General features: G+C 37.2%; 1 protein-coding gene across 3 annotated transcripts; it reads left to right on the top strand.

Annotated features, from left to right (window-relative positions):
- Positions 1-1,638: 1,638 nt before the first annotated feature.
- On the top strand, positions 1,639-3,227 carry LOC124438269. Of its 3 annotated transcripts, none has more exons than XM_046988312.1 (4): positions 1,639-1,739; positions 1,873-2,006; positions 2,097-2,371; positions 3,189-3,227. In XM_046988312.1, the coding sequence occupies exons 1-4, from the start codon at positions 1,704-1,706 to the stop codon at positions 3,209-3,211; spliced, it is 468 nt and encodes a 155-aa protein (XP_046844268.1). In that variant the 5' UTR covers positions 1,639-1,703; the 3' UTR covers positions 3,212-3,227. The 3 variants fall into 3 exon arrangements, with proteins under 3 accessions (XP_046844268.1, XP_046844269.1, XP_046844267.1); XM_046988313.1 differs by lacking the exon at positions 3,189-3,227 and adding an exon at positions 2,887-2,928; XM_046988311.1 differs by lacking the exon at positions 3,189-3,227 and adding an exon at positions 2,571-2,852.
- The last annotated feature ends 11,561 nt before the right edge of the window (positions 3,228-14,788 follow it).

Raw genomic sequence — 14,788 nt, 5'->3', positions numbered from 1 at the left:
AGTGGAAACATTGTTGTGATATTTTGCAAAATGGCGCTTGTTTAAATTTGTTCCACGAAAACCAGACTTATTATAAATTATATTCAATATATTGCTTGATGGATAGCAAAAAATGTTTTGTTCAAACTGTGGTATAGAAAGTGTGGAAAATGCGAATTACTGTTATAAATGTGGCAACTCCTTCGCACCGATGCGCGAAAAACTTGAAGAATCTGCAAACACATGTTCTACGTCGAATTCTATAACTAGTGGGATCTCAGTATTATGTGCTAGCGGTACCCTTACTGGTACAACCCAGCCGCCTAAAACGTTAAGTTTTTACGATTTCAAGCGCCAGAAGGAAAGCGATAGGCGCAGCAGACTCGAGCCAAAGACCAAGAAACTCAAAGCAAATTCTGGTAAAGGAAAAGATAAGGAGCATGAAGTAAGCATAAATATTGGTTACATGAAGGTCGATAATGACGGAAATTTGAAAAGATGTCGGGGTAAAACTCTCCTGTAAAAGTTTTGCCAAGTGCGAAAAGAGAGAAATCTTAGAAAAGCAGTTAGAAAACATGCTAACCACGACAATAACATCCATGGCGAGTTGTAATGTAATCTTCCCCTGATGTTTAAGCGAATACAGGGAAGATATAGCGAAGAATTATAATCGCTTAACACTTTTCATTGCACTAAAATCTGCATATATGTACACAGAGATTTCAAAATTAAAAAGAAGTTGTGATGATAGTGAACCAGAGACAATCGCAGATCTTTCTGATGAGATGTTTTTAGAAACTGATGATACAATTGAATTGAACTCTCACCTTGTCCATCTTCAAGTCCATGTGAGCCATCAACTAGCTTGCATATTGCTACAAATCTCCCAATGAATACACCTCCCATATATAACTCCCAAAGTGCAAGTAACTATGTATCACGTAGCAAGGAGCTCAAATGTGAGTGCCCAACATGTCAACAATACTTTTCAATAGATGAAATAGCAGAGCATGCAGATATATGTTGTGACATATGGGTGGGAGCACTTCAATCTCAAAATACGGATAGTGAAAAGAACATTCCCGAAGAAAATCCTTATGTGGTGATAAACCAAGATAACACTACAAATGTGAAAGATAAGTTATTGGATATTAAAGCTGTAACATTGTCACCAAAGGCAGTAAGATTAAATGTTAGAAAAAATATATGGTGTGACTTCATTGAGTATAGATCAAGTGGTAAAGTGTCACCAACTGACAGTGTAAAGATAGTGTTTGTTGGAGAGTGTGCAATTGATGACGGGGCCAAAGAGAGAGTTTTTCAGGTACTAATATTGTAAGACATATGTTTCTAGGGTTAATATGAGCACCCTGTTGATTTAAAATAAATATATTGTTCTGCTACACTTCAATTCCCTTTGCAGCTTATTTCCCATAATTTGTCTATCATGCATCAATCAATGTTGACAAGTTTGGTTTAAATATAGGATGGGGACAATTGAAAAATATGATTAGATGTTAATTCTTTCATCAGAAATGTTGGAGCATATGGAAAGAAGACTGTTCTGTAATGGAAAACCTATTAATTCAACTGTCGCCATCATGAATGGAGACTTTCGCTTTGGCGAGGTCATGGTGATGTCATTACTTCAAGGACCAGCTTCATCTTTTATAAGTCCAGATGTTTACAAGTACATCACCAAACAGGCACTCACAACAGAAGGAATGCCCGACTCCAAGTACAAAAAAGCTGTTAAAAAGGTATGCCGCAACAAGATGGAGATTACCATATGCTTGATTATTACTCCTTGCTGTGGCATGATTTTGAAATAAGTCTATTTTATTATATTCTCTGATGTCAGTAATGATTACTTTACACTTCTCCTTTTCAAAGATAAAGCAAGCTTGTGACGATGAAATGTTGAGGGAGATACTTGTCAGCGATGATATGATTGAAATGCTATCAGAGGCTGGATACACTGGTGTACCACATAAAGAGACAGTGCATACTGTTTCCAAAATTGCTCAGTAAGTACATTTTGAAAGTTAATGGAGATTAAAAAAACTATTCTTGTGCTGCTGGTTTATAAAGTCTAAGATTTATTTCTATTTTTAAAGGTCAATTTGCGTAATGGGCCACTTTTCATCAGTTCTTCCTCAAATTATGCAATTGCTTGAAGGCCTCAGCAGTTGTGGTCTTATAAATTATATGATAGAAAATCCAGAGTTGTGGAAGCCATTGTTCGATCCTTATAACGATTCGTTTAAACTTTCTGCTGATACTTTCCTCAATGAAATTATTCCAACATTCAGCAGTTCGCAGATTCACAAGGAAAAGGAGGTTGACGTGTACAAGATATTTTGCGACTATGTGCAAACCCTAGATACTGAAGGTTAGTTTGAATATATATGTTGTAAATTGGGTGCCAAATTGTATTATTGTATTTACGATGGAATTTTTTGAAAGTATCAAATAACGCGTAAAATTTATTGAAGTGATGTTTTCTAATCTGAAGTTGTGGTATAAAAACAAAAAATGGATACCTTGATTAGTTTGTTTATTCATTTTTCAGTCTTAAATGTTTTTAACAGGAGACGTATCCATATCAGCGTTTCTGAAGTGGTTATCGGGATGTAAGACTATTCCAGTTCTGGGTTTTCCAAAAAAATTTTCCGTAACGTTTGTACATGATTGCAAAGAAAATTGTAAATGTCGCCCCACAACATCAACATGCGATCTTCTGCTGAGAATTCCAGTTCATATAAGTAACATTAGTGAGATGGAGCAGATGACACAAATATAATACGAACTAAAAATGAATTTAAGTTTTATAGCGTTAATAACTCTCATCTGTCCATCGTAACTTTGCTATAATTCTATAGATCAATTATGTTTTATATATAACAGATTATTGATGATCCGACTTCACCTGAAGGTGTTCAGCAAGAACGACGTATGAAGTTACTGTCGTAAATTAATAATATAGCCCTTGATAAAGGGGTGGATGGTCAAAATTATAAATGTCATGGTTGTTCCAGACCAATTGGAATAAGTATGATCAATGAATTCTTAACTTGTTATTTCGTAATAACTCAAATATATTTATTTTCAAATTTCTTAGCTTAATAAATGGGATTATGTACTTTGTTATAATAGTTTCTTTGTAGAAACTATTATAACAAAGTACATAATCCCTTTTTTCCGTGAAGCCCATGGATGCGTTCGTTCATGATGAAAGAGTCATATTGTATGAGGAGGCTCTCGCTCATCACGAGAGAGTTATGAGAAAGTTACGTTGTAAAAGGTAATAAGTAAAAAACGTATAAACATGCTTAGTGTTTGTTTAAGTTATAGTTCAAAAAGGCAGAAGTTGTTTGAACCTTTGAAGTATCCTTGGACGTTCTAGTTTTTTATGAGAAGAATTCTTGTAAAGAAAAGATAAATTTTGAAAACCAAAGAATCCTGTTTTCGGTCCATGCCTCCAGATACCCCGAGATAGTTGAGCACTAGAGCGTCGCATGTTAACTAAGGGAACCACATAATCCTTGTTTGTTTTCCATGAAACATATGGATGGTTTGCTCGTGATACATGAGAAACAGTAAATGGGAGAGTTAAATCAGAAAGATATAAACCGATAAAATTGGTATAAAACTTGTTTAAGGTTGTCTTTAATTATAAGTGTGAGAAAAAGACAGGGTCGTAAGAAGTTAATTGAAACATTGCTTGGTTTGTTTTATGAGAAGAAAACAAAAAGATAAAATTCGAAAGCAAAAAACCCCGTTTTCGGTCCATGCTTCCCGATACCTTCTTAAGCGCAAGGCACTAGAACGCCGCATGTTAACGTTTCGGTAGGAGATTTCGGCCCCTCCACGCTATCCTACTTGGGAGATGCCAATAGCAAGCTTCCGCCCATCAGACCCTGAGATCACCTGCGATAGGCTTTGCTCAGGGTACGCAGGGAGAGTGCGGTCGCCACCACCGAAGTGAGGGCCCCTAAGCCACTGCATACTATATCGCACCCAGCTTCCACTGCTACTTGACATCTACTATATGAAGTTTTAGCTTTATATATATATACCAAAATTTAAAGGCCTACGAAAGTTGTGGGATGATTGTTATCGTTACTGCGCATGCCCAGATAGTTTCTTCGATAATTTGCGACTAAGTGAGTTAATTGACACAAATGTAGTGCAAGTACATATAGTTGGTCGTTGTCATGACTATGAACAATTACTCGAGTGGACTGCGCATGCTCGAGCGCATGCGCAGACGATTTCTCTATTAAATTGTTACTAAGCATGCTATTTACTTCAAAATTGGTGCTAGTAGATGCAGTTGGTCGTTGCCATGACCACGAACTTGGGTAGCTGGTCAAGTTGATTGCGCATGCTCAATAAGTTTGCGCATGCGCAGATGATTTGTCTTAAAACGTGTGACTGAGCGAGCTAATTACTCCAAAATCGGTACTAGTACATCCAGTTGGTCGTTACCATTGGGACGGGGTCGTTACCATTGGTCGTTACCGTTGGGACGGGGCGGGTGGCTGAATGGTTAATTGCGTGAGTTGCAAGCCAGACGGCGCGGGTTCAATCCTGGCTCGTGGCACATCTGGCAATGTGTCTGTAAACCTAGCCGGGTTGACCAAAGCCATGTTGGTAGAGGAAACTATGTCCTCGGATGGACTGTATCTGCATCTGCAATGTTGTAGCCTTGTCACAAATGTGTCACGCTGATATCAGCGTTGTAGTTGCGTGAAAGGTACGAGTGATTGTAGTCTGGTTAGCTGCCTTCACTATAATTTAAGTAACCAGGATGTTCCACTTTGTGGAACCCTCATATGTCGAAATCGACGGAGTCCATTATTAATTAATTAATTAATTAATTAATTACCATGAGCTTGGAAAGTTTGTGGAGTTGACAACGCATGCTCAGATTCTCAATTAATTTGTGACAGAGCGAGCTCTGAAATTGGTGCTTGAAAATGCGCTGAGCAAGTTTTTCATTATATATTTTTGGCATGCTTTTTGTCTACTTAAGCTTGTTTTTACAAATGTTGGATTGCTTAAATGTACGTAGTTGTTTAGACTAGTTGGATCCATAGTTATCCTGTAATGTATACTCTTGTGAAACACCAATGAGCATACGTAGTGTGTCTTCTTTAACCTCTATTCTTGTTCTCCACTTCATCATCTATCCATATTTGTTCTTTTTTAGTTCTCAGCTCAACGCAACCCTTGTCTGAAGTTCCTAAAGCCTTGACCTACCCAAGAAAGATCTCTGGTGGTAACATGTTAGGTATGGCTAGTGGTTGGTCATCGTCATTGAGCCTTGTGACACTAGTTCAGTAGACGTTAATTGTCCTGAAGACGTTGAGGAGGTTGCTAATAAAGCGTCGCCTAAACCAGAAGTTACTTTTCATGGTTACTTTTCGTTATTGCGCATGCCCAGATAGTTTCTTCGATAATTTGCGACTAAGTGAGTTAATTGACACAAATGTAGTGCAAGTACATATAGATGGTCGTTGTCATGACTATGAACAATTACTGAGTGGACTGCGCATGCTCGAGCACATGCAGACGATTTCTATTGAATGTTACTAAGCCTGCTATTTACTTCAAAATTGGTGCTAGTAGATGCAGTTGGTCGTTGCCATGACCACGAACTAGCTGGTCAAGTTAATTGCGCATGCTCAATAAGACTGCGCATGCGCAGATGATTTGTCTTAAAACGAGTGACTGAGCTAATTACTTCAAAATCGGTAGTAGTACATCCAGTTGGTCGTTACCATGAGCTTGGAGAGTGTGAGTTGACAACGCATGCTCAGATTCTCAATTAATTTGTGACAGAGCGAGCTCTGAAATTGGTGCTTGTACATGCGCTGAGCAAGTTTTTCATTATATATTTTGGCATGCTTTTGTCTACTTGCTTGTTTTACAAATGCATGTGAAACTCATCAACACTTTGTTACGGCACTCGTAATATCCGTGACAACGTTAAAAATGTTTTTATTTTCTCTACAACTTTATACCTGCATATTGCATGTCATATCCAAGCTTTCCTTTGATTTGACATGAAATGGTTTTTATTCACTCTTACATCTTCTGCCTTTATAATTAGTCGATCTGTATTTCTAAACTAATATTTACAAATGCCTCAAGAGAATCTTTTATTTTATTGGCTCTCTTCTACAAATACAATACCATGTCCGACTATTTGATTGCACGAATTTTGTAATTTGATCACTTTTTGACACATGTGTTTACCATGGAAAGTTGGATGTAGTTTAAGACAACCTTAAACAAGTTTTATACCAATTTTATCGGTTTATATCTTTCTTATTTAACTCTCCCATTTACTGTTTCTCATGTATCACGAGCAAACCATCCATATGTTTCATGGAAAACAAACAAGGATTATGTGGTTCCCTTAGTTAACATGCGACGCTCTAGTGCTCAACTATCTCGGGGTATCTGGAGGCATGGACCGAAAACGGATTCTTTGGTTTTCAAAATTTATCTTTTCTTTACAAGAATTCTTCTCATAAAAAACTAGAACGTCCAAGGATACTTCAAAGGTTCAAACAACTTCTGCCTTTTGAACTATAACTTAAACAAACACTAAGCATGTTTATACGTTTTTACTTATTACCTTTACAACGTAACTTTCTCATAACTCTCGTGATGAACGAGAGCCTCCTTATACAATATGACTCTTTCATCATGAACGAACGCATCCATGGGCTTCACGGAAAAAAGGGATTATGTACTTTGTTATAATAGTTTCTACAAAGATAACATTTATTAAGCTAAGAAATTTGAAAATAAATATATTTGAGTTATTAGGAAATAACAAGTCAAGAATTCATTGATCATACTCATTCCAATTGGTCTGGAACAACCATGACATTTATAATTTTGTCCATCCAACCCTTTATCAAGGGCTATATTGTTAATTAACGACAGTAACTTCATACGTCGTTCTTGCTGAACACCTTCAGGTGAAGTAGGATCATCAATAATCTGTTATATATAAAAACATAATTTATCCATAGAATTATAGCAAAGTTACGATGGACAGATGAGAGTTATTAACGCTATAAAACTTAAATTCAATATATCGTATAAAGTACCTCAAATCCCGACGATTTCTCGTATCGAAAGGATTCTAAAGTAAAGGTGATAATTAAGATGAGAAATTTCGAAGAATTGAAACTAGAGAATTTTTCAACAAAAAAATGTTGAAAATACCTGTACTACCACAAGATTCTTCAATGTCTATGCTCTAAAATAATAGTCATAAAACGACAATTTCAAAAGCATAAAAACTAAGTATTTGTAACATTGGTGAAAGATACAGGATGAACATGAAACCTTCTCAGAAGACGATGGAACGAGACCATAACCATTTGATGTGAACTTCTTCCTAACAACGTTTGCGTAATCCGTTAGCATACCATGAAAACTAACTTCTGGTTTAGGCGACGCTTTACTAGCAACCTCCTCAACGTCTTCAGGACAATTAACGTCTACTGAACTAGTGTCACAAGGCTCAATGACGATGACCAACCACTAGCCATACCTAACATGTTACCACCAGAGATCTTTCTTGGGTAGATCAAGGCTTTAGGAACTTCAGACAAGGGTTGCGTTGAGCTGAGAACTAAAAAAGAACAAATATGGATAGATGATGAACTGGAGAACAAGAATAGAGGTTAAAGAAGACACACTACATATGCTTATTGGTGTTTCACAAGAGTATACATTACAGGATAACTATGGATCCAACTAGTCTAAACAACTACGTACATTTAAGAAATCCAACTTTCCCATGGTAAACACATGTGTCAAAAAAAGTGATCAAATTATAAAATTCGTGCAATCAAATAGTCGGATATGGTATTGTATTTGTAGAAGAGAGCCAATAAAATAAAAAGATTCTCTTGAGGCATTTGTAAATATTAGTTTAGAAATACAGATCGACTAATTATAAAGGCAGAAGATGTAAGAGTGAATAAAAACCATTTCCCGTCAAATCAAAGGAAAGCTTGGATATGACATGCAATATGCAGGTATAAAGTTGTAGAGAAAAATAAAAAACATTTTTAACGTTGTCACGGATATTACGAGTGCCGTAACAAAGTGTTGACGAGTTTCACATGCATTCGTAAAAACAAGCTTAAGTAGACAAAAAGCATGCCAAAAATATATGATGGAAAACTTGCTCAGCGCATCTACAAGCACCAATTTCAGAGCTCGCTCTGTCACAAATTAATTGAGAATCTGAGCATGCGTTGTCAACTCCACAAACTCTCCAAGCTCATGGTAACGACCAACTGGATGTACTAGTACCGATTTTGGTGTAATTAGCTCGCTCAGTCACACGTTTTAAGACAAATCATCTGCGCATGCGCAGTCGTTTTGAGCATGCGCAATCAACTTGACCAGCTACCCAAGTTCGTGGTCATGGCAACGACCAACTGCATCTACTAGTACCAATTTTGAAGTAAATAGCATGCTTAGTAACAATTTAATAGAGAAATCGTCTGCGCAAGCGCTCGAGCATGCGCAGTCCACTCGAGTAATTGTTCATAGTCATGACAACGACCAACTATATGTACTTGCACCACATTTGTGTCAATTAACTCACTTAGTCGCAAATTATCGAAGAAACTATCTGGGCATGCGCAGTAACGATAACAATCATCCCACAACTTTCGTAGGCCTTTAAATTTTGGTATATATATATAAAGCTAAAACTCCATATAGTAGATGTCAAGTAGCAGTGGAAGCTGGGTGCGATATAGTATGCAGTGGCTTAGGGCCCTCACTTCGGTGGTGGCGGCCGCACTCTCCTGCGTATCCTGAGCAAAGCCTATCGCAGGTGATCTCAGGGTCTGATGGGCGGAAGCTTGCTATTGGCATCTCCCAAGTAGGATAGCGTGGAGGGGCCGAAATCTCCTACCGAAACGTTAACATGCGGCGTTCTAGTGCCTTGCGCTTAAGAAGGTATCGGGAAGCATGGACCGAAAACGGGGTTTTGCTTTCGAATTTTATCTTTTTGTTTTCTTCTCATAAAACAAACCAAGCAATGTTTCAATTAACTTCTTACGACCCTGTCTTTTTCTGACACTTATAATTAAAGACAACCTTAAACAAGTTTTATACCAATTTTATCGGTTTATATCTTTCTGATTTAACTCTCCCATTTACTGTTTCTCATGTATCACGAGCAAACCATCCATATGTTTCATGGAAAACAAACAAGGATTATGTGGTTCCCTTAGTTAACATGCGACGCTCTAGTGCTCAACTATCTCGGGTATCTGGAGGCATGGACCGAAAACGGGATTCTTTGGTTTTCAAAATTTATCTTTTCTTTACAAGAATTCTTCTCATAAAAAACTAGAACGTCAAGGATACTTCAAAGGTTCAAACAACTTCTGCCTTTTGAACTATAACTTAAACAAACACTAAGCATGTTTATACGTTTTTACTTATTACCTTTACAACGTAACTTTCTCATCTCTCTCGTGATGAACGAGAGCCTCCTTATACAATATGACTCTTTCATCATGAACGAACGCATCCATGGGCTTCACGGAAAAAGGATTATGTACTTTGTTATAATAGTTTCTACAAAGATAACATTTATTAAGCTAAGAAATTTGAAAATAAATATATTTGAGTTATTAGGAAATAACAAGTCAAGAATTCATTGATCATACTCATTCCAATTGGTCTGGAACAACCATGACATTTATAATTTTGACCATCCACCCTTTATCAAGGGCTATATTATTAATTAACGACAGTAACTTCATACGTCGTTCTTGCTGAACACCTTCAGGTGAAGTAGGATCATCAATAATCTGTTATATATAAAACATAATTTATCCATAGAATTATAGCAAAGTTACGATGGACAGATGAGAGTTATTAACGCTATAAAACTTAAATTCAATATATCGTATAAAGTACCTCAAATCCCGACGATTTTCGTATCGAAAGGATTCTAAAGTAAAGGTGATAATTAAGATGAGAAATTTCGAAGAATTGAAACTAGAGAATTTTTCAACAAAATAAATAAATAAAGGCGCTGTCACTTGGAAGTATAACAAAAATTATGAAACTTGGTACGTTTATGACAATTTAAGCCCCCTGCAAAAATGCTTAACTCAATTCATGGGCCATAAAATATATTAAAATGTTTCATCCTTGTTTTTCTTTTGAAACCGAAATTCTGAATGTTAGACAGCGATTTTCTAATGTCAGAGGTTTCGAAAGTTACGACTTTCTAATGTGATGCCTTCCTTAAGTTACGCCTTCCCAACATTACGATTTCGATTCAAACGTTACAACTTTCTCGCGTTGAAGATTTCTCACGAAACAGATTACAAGTTTTACGGCTTCTCAATGCAAGATACAACGCTCTAAAGTTACAACTTTGTACGTAATATCACGGCTTCCTAATCTTACAGATTCGTTATGTTACTGCTTTCTGACATCAATGCTCAAACTTATAACAAAGTCTTAAGTTTAAGTGGTGAAATTTCACAATGCATGCACACGTGACGCATAGGTTTGAAGAAAACTTTCTCCCTTATGACACACACAGATGTTGCTAGAGTCACAACAATTTACAAAACAGAGTCTCGTTTTAAATAAACAATATAATGGCTAAATGCTTCCCTTGCTCAGACCCTCAGCTTCTCAAGCTCAGTCCCCCCCCCTTCAGCAAAGTAACAAGGTTTCTTTTATGAAAAATTGGTTGTTTCCAACCAAGCATAAATCATACCATGCAAACTGCATGTTCATCAAATGGATTCCAGGGGACATGATCAGGATAATGAGCTAATGTCTTTGCCCGATAAGACCTTTCAAGGGGTGGAACGTGATGTGAATCACCTACAAATAAAACCAAAGAAATACTTGAATTTATGAAATGTAAGGATATAAACACTCTTGACATTTTGCAATATTGCAACATGAAGAAACACAAAATGGAAAATCTTTTAGCTGTTTGAGCAAAAATTGTTGACACTGCATATGGCTTGCTCAGTTGAGTTGCCCTTTACTTCAAATAAAAATTGTTAAGTTATTGCTTTCTAGTACTATTAAAAAAAACATAAAACATCAGTCAAAAAAAGAATTGGGAAGAAAAAGTTCACTCTTCCGGGCCCAACAGGTCATATTTTTTCCCATTTCTAGCTATGAAAGCAACCAATGTTAATGTCATTGTTTGACTTGCAGGAGAATGTTGAGGAAAGAAGGAAAGTTCATTTAGCATAAAATGATTTAACAAATAAATAATTGTTTTAGATGTAATAATAATATGTACTTTACATTAAATTATGTGTGTTAAGTCGGGAGTCGGCAAAGGTTATGTTGAACTGTGCAAGACAATCAGGAAGAAAACAAGACAAAATCTGAGAGAAGCAAACACCAAGAGAATCAGAGAAGAAGTTGAAAGTGGCAAAGGGTTGAAAAAGAGCACAACAGGAGATGGAAAGAAGGCTCTGATTCAAGCACTGAAGGAGAAGGATGGAAAGGTAATAACAGACAGAAAAAGAATCCTCGAGAGATGTGCAGAATTCTATCAGGCACTGTACGAAGATCACTCCCAAAACATTCAGTTGAGACCAGCAGAAGAGACTCCAGTAATCATGAAATGTGAAGTGGAGAAGGCAATCCATCAGATGAAAAACGGAAAATCACCCGGTGAAGATCTTGTGGTGATAGAGATGATAAAGGCCGGAGGTGACATCCTAATGGAAAAACTTCAGCATCTTTACAACAAAGCCATTGAGACGGAAAAAGTGCCAAAAGAGTGGAAGAACGCCATCATTATTCTACTCTTCAAGAAGGGAGACAAGAAAGATCTTGCAAACTACCGCCCCATCAGTTTGCTATCCCACATCTACAAGTTGTTCATGAAAATCATCAAGAACAGAATCAGTGGCACTCTGGATGAACATCAACCCCCAGAGCAAGCAGCATACAGGAAAGGATTCTCCACTGCAGACCACCTGCATGCTACTGGACAAATACTCGAGAAAACCAACGAGTACCAACAACCACTGTTCATGGCATTTGTAGATTACGAAAAGGCATTCGATTCCATCAAGCATGCCCCAGTATTCCAATCACTTGCGAAACACGGAGTACCAGGAAAGATCATAAACAGCATAAAGGAAACATACAGAGAAGGCACAGCACAAATAAGAACAGAAAAGCTGAGCGAAAAGATCAAGATAAAGAAAGGTGTCCGCCAAGGAGATACACTGTCACCTATCATGTTCACTGCTGCCATTGAAGAGATCTTCAAAAGAATACCATTGGAAAAGAGTAATGAACAACTTAAGATTCGCAGATGACATCATCTTGTTTGCAAACAAAGAGGAAGATCTCCAAGAACTTTTGACGAAACTGAATGAAGAAGGAAAGAAAGATGGTATGAAAATGAATAAGAAAAAAACAAGATCATGTGCAATGACATCGCAAGGAGGAAGCAAAGAAGAGTGATCAGAGTTGACGGAGAGAAGTTGGAGGAGGTGGAGGAGTACAAATACCTTGGAAAAATGTTAACACCAAGAAATGAAATCAGTGTTGAGGTCAATCAAAGAATCAATGTCGGATGGAGAAGATCGGGCAATACAGTCACTTTCTAAAGGAGAAGAACATCCCAAACAGTTTGAAGAGGAAAATAATGGACACTGTCATTTTACCATCTATGACATACGGAGCAGAAACATGGGCGCTTACAAAACACCAATCAAGGAAGCTGGCAGTCACACAAAGGAGCATGGAGAGGAGCATACTAAATATCAGGCTAAAAGACAAGATCAGGAATGAAGTAATCAGAGAGAGAGAACCAGGGTGAAAGATGTCATCCAAACAGCAAAAGAAATGAAAGGCAGATGGGTAGGCCATGTGGCAAGAATGGAAAACAACAGATGGGCCAAATTGACAACAGAATGGTACCCAAGAAACTGCACCAGAGGAAGAGGAAAGCCAAAGAGAAGATGGAGAGACGAGATCGAAGAGGAAACTAGAAAGACCTGGATGAGGAGAGCTAAAGACCAAATCGAGTGGAAGAAGTTGTGGAGGCCATCTGCCAGCAGTGGCGTGAACGGCTGATGATGATGATGATGAAGGTAATTGAATTAAATTATGTAGGCAAAACTTGTATCATCAAATAAATGAATAAGTGTCCCAACAGTCAGAATATTTTAACAGTCAATTTCCAATGAGAATACTTAATGCATCCAATTGTCAAAACAAAAAATCTCAAATAACCACACCTGTCAACACAAAAAATTGGCAAAAATCATATATGCTTTAAACAAAGCAACTACATCAAGTATGAAGGAGAAATTAAATGTTATAATATTTTACATATAAGATGTTAAAAAATGAGTACAACAACTTCAATGACTACAATAACTTCAACAGCTTGGATCTCAAAACAGCCACTGTAATAACCTGAAAGTAGTCAATTACTGTATTCAACTGTATTCAATAACTTGGTCCAAACAACTCAGCCCTATTCAACCCCTAATTTAATTGTAAGCCTAACTTTGACCATAGCTCCCAACCCTAACCTTAGCCTTTACCTAAACCATTATATGGAACATCGTGCTGTCAAACTGTGAAGAGTGCTTGGCAACCAATGCATCTTGAAATTGAATTGGCTGTTGTCCGAACACAATCTGATATAAATAGCTTGCACATAATAATCTTGGAATACATAAAATGTAAACTTAACATCTTCAACCTTCACATATTACAAATGGTAATAATGAAACAACAGTAATATGAGATCGACACAACATGCAAAAAATCACCATCAAATTTCACAATCCATGCAACCAACAACAAACACCATTTGTTAATTAACAACCCTTCGTAAACAAAAATTGTATAAAAGACTTTCATTCGCGCATTTGTGAATGTCAGCACGAAGTCGCAGCGAGCAAACGTCGCATCAGCGCGATCTTTATCATGAATTCATAATCTTAGCCTAAGCAAGTAAAAGATACGATAAACATCGCGTGTCAAAAACGCAATAAATTGTTGCTTTGAAGGTAAGTTTAAATTGAAATAAAACCTCTCGAATGATTAGTCAGTCATTAAACAAAACTGTAATGAACTTTGATTACAAGAATTTGTATACGGAAATACGTAAACTCGTCAATCTATGTGCACAGCTGTTCAAGTCGCACATTTCAACATGTTGACAATTTTGGTCGGCAGCGATACGTTTTCTATACAATAACTACAAAGTAGCATTCTCATTTCAAATGTTAAATAAGATTATCACACACACACACGTGTTAAAATGACTCTAACTTCGACCGTTTTAGAGAAAACCGTCGTAAAGTATCATACCTAATAGCTGGTCGGGTTCCAAGCCGGACACATTGTCAAGTCCGCAAACAACGAAATAGTCAATGAGCCGTTCTCCCGCAGACGTTGGAGCGGTCATGGCGCTCTTCTTTATGTAACCCTTACTTTAAATAGAGAATACGCCATTTTTTAAGCTACATATCACTGTATGCAAAGTCTCGCATGCATCAAACATGCAAAGAAAAATCGTTCTCGTTCAAATGTCATGAAGTCATAGACATGGTTTGATTGATCTCTTGCCACTCCAGCTTCGCGGAGGAAGGACTGTACACTGACCGACCATTGAACTGGACTATTATTTCACCGCTGGCGTTGTTAGATCATGTCAAACCAAACCCATTGAGTTCTAGAAGACCTGAGGAATGTACGGTGGCCCATAAGGGCCATCACTTAAAAAAAGTCA

The sequence above is a fragment of the Xenia sp. Carnegie-2017 genome, unplaced genomic scaffold (assembly GCF_021976095.1).
Source record: "Xenia sp. Carnegie-2017 unplaced genomic scaffold, XeniaSp_v1 HiC_scaffold_19, whole genome shotgun sequence".
NCBI lineage: Eukaryota > Metazoa > Cnidaria > Anthozoa > Malacalcyonacea > Xeniidae > Xenia > Xenia sp. Carnegie-2017.
This window is presented reverse-complemented; position numbering and strand designations above follow the sequence as displayed.

Bases quoted from the DNA above. Each gene is read 5' to 3' on its own strand.
- LOC124438269 (XM_046988311.1), top strand. From the start codon at position 1,704: ATGCCCGACTCCAAGTACAAAAAAGCTGTTAAAAAG. The intron at 1,740-1,872 runs GTATGCCGCAAC...TCCTTTTCAAAG, and splicing joins ACAAAAAAGCTGTTAAAAAG to ATAAAGCAAGCTTGTGACGA. The intron at 2,372-2,570 runs GTTAGTTTGAAT...TGTTTTTAACAG, and splicing joins GCAAACCCTAGATACTGAAG to GAGACGTATCCATATCAGCG.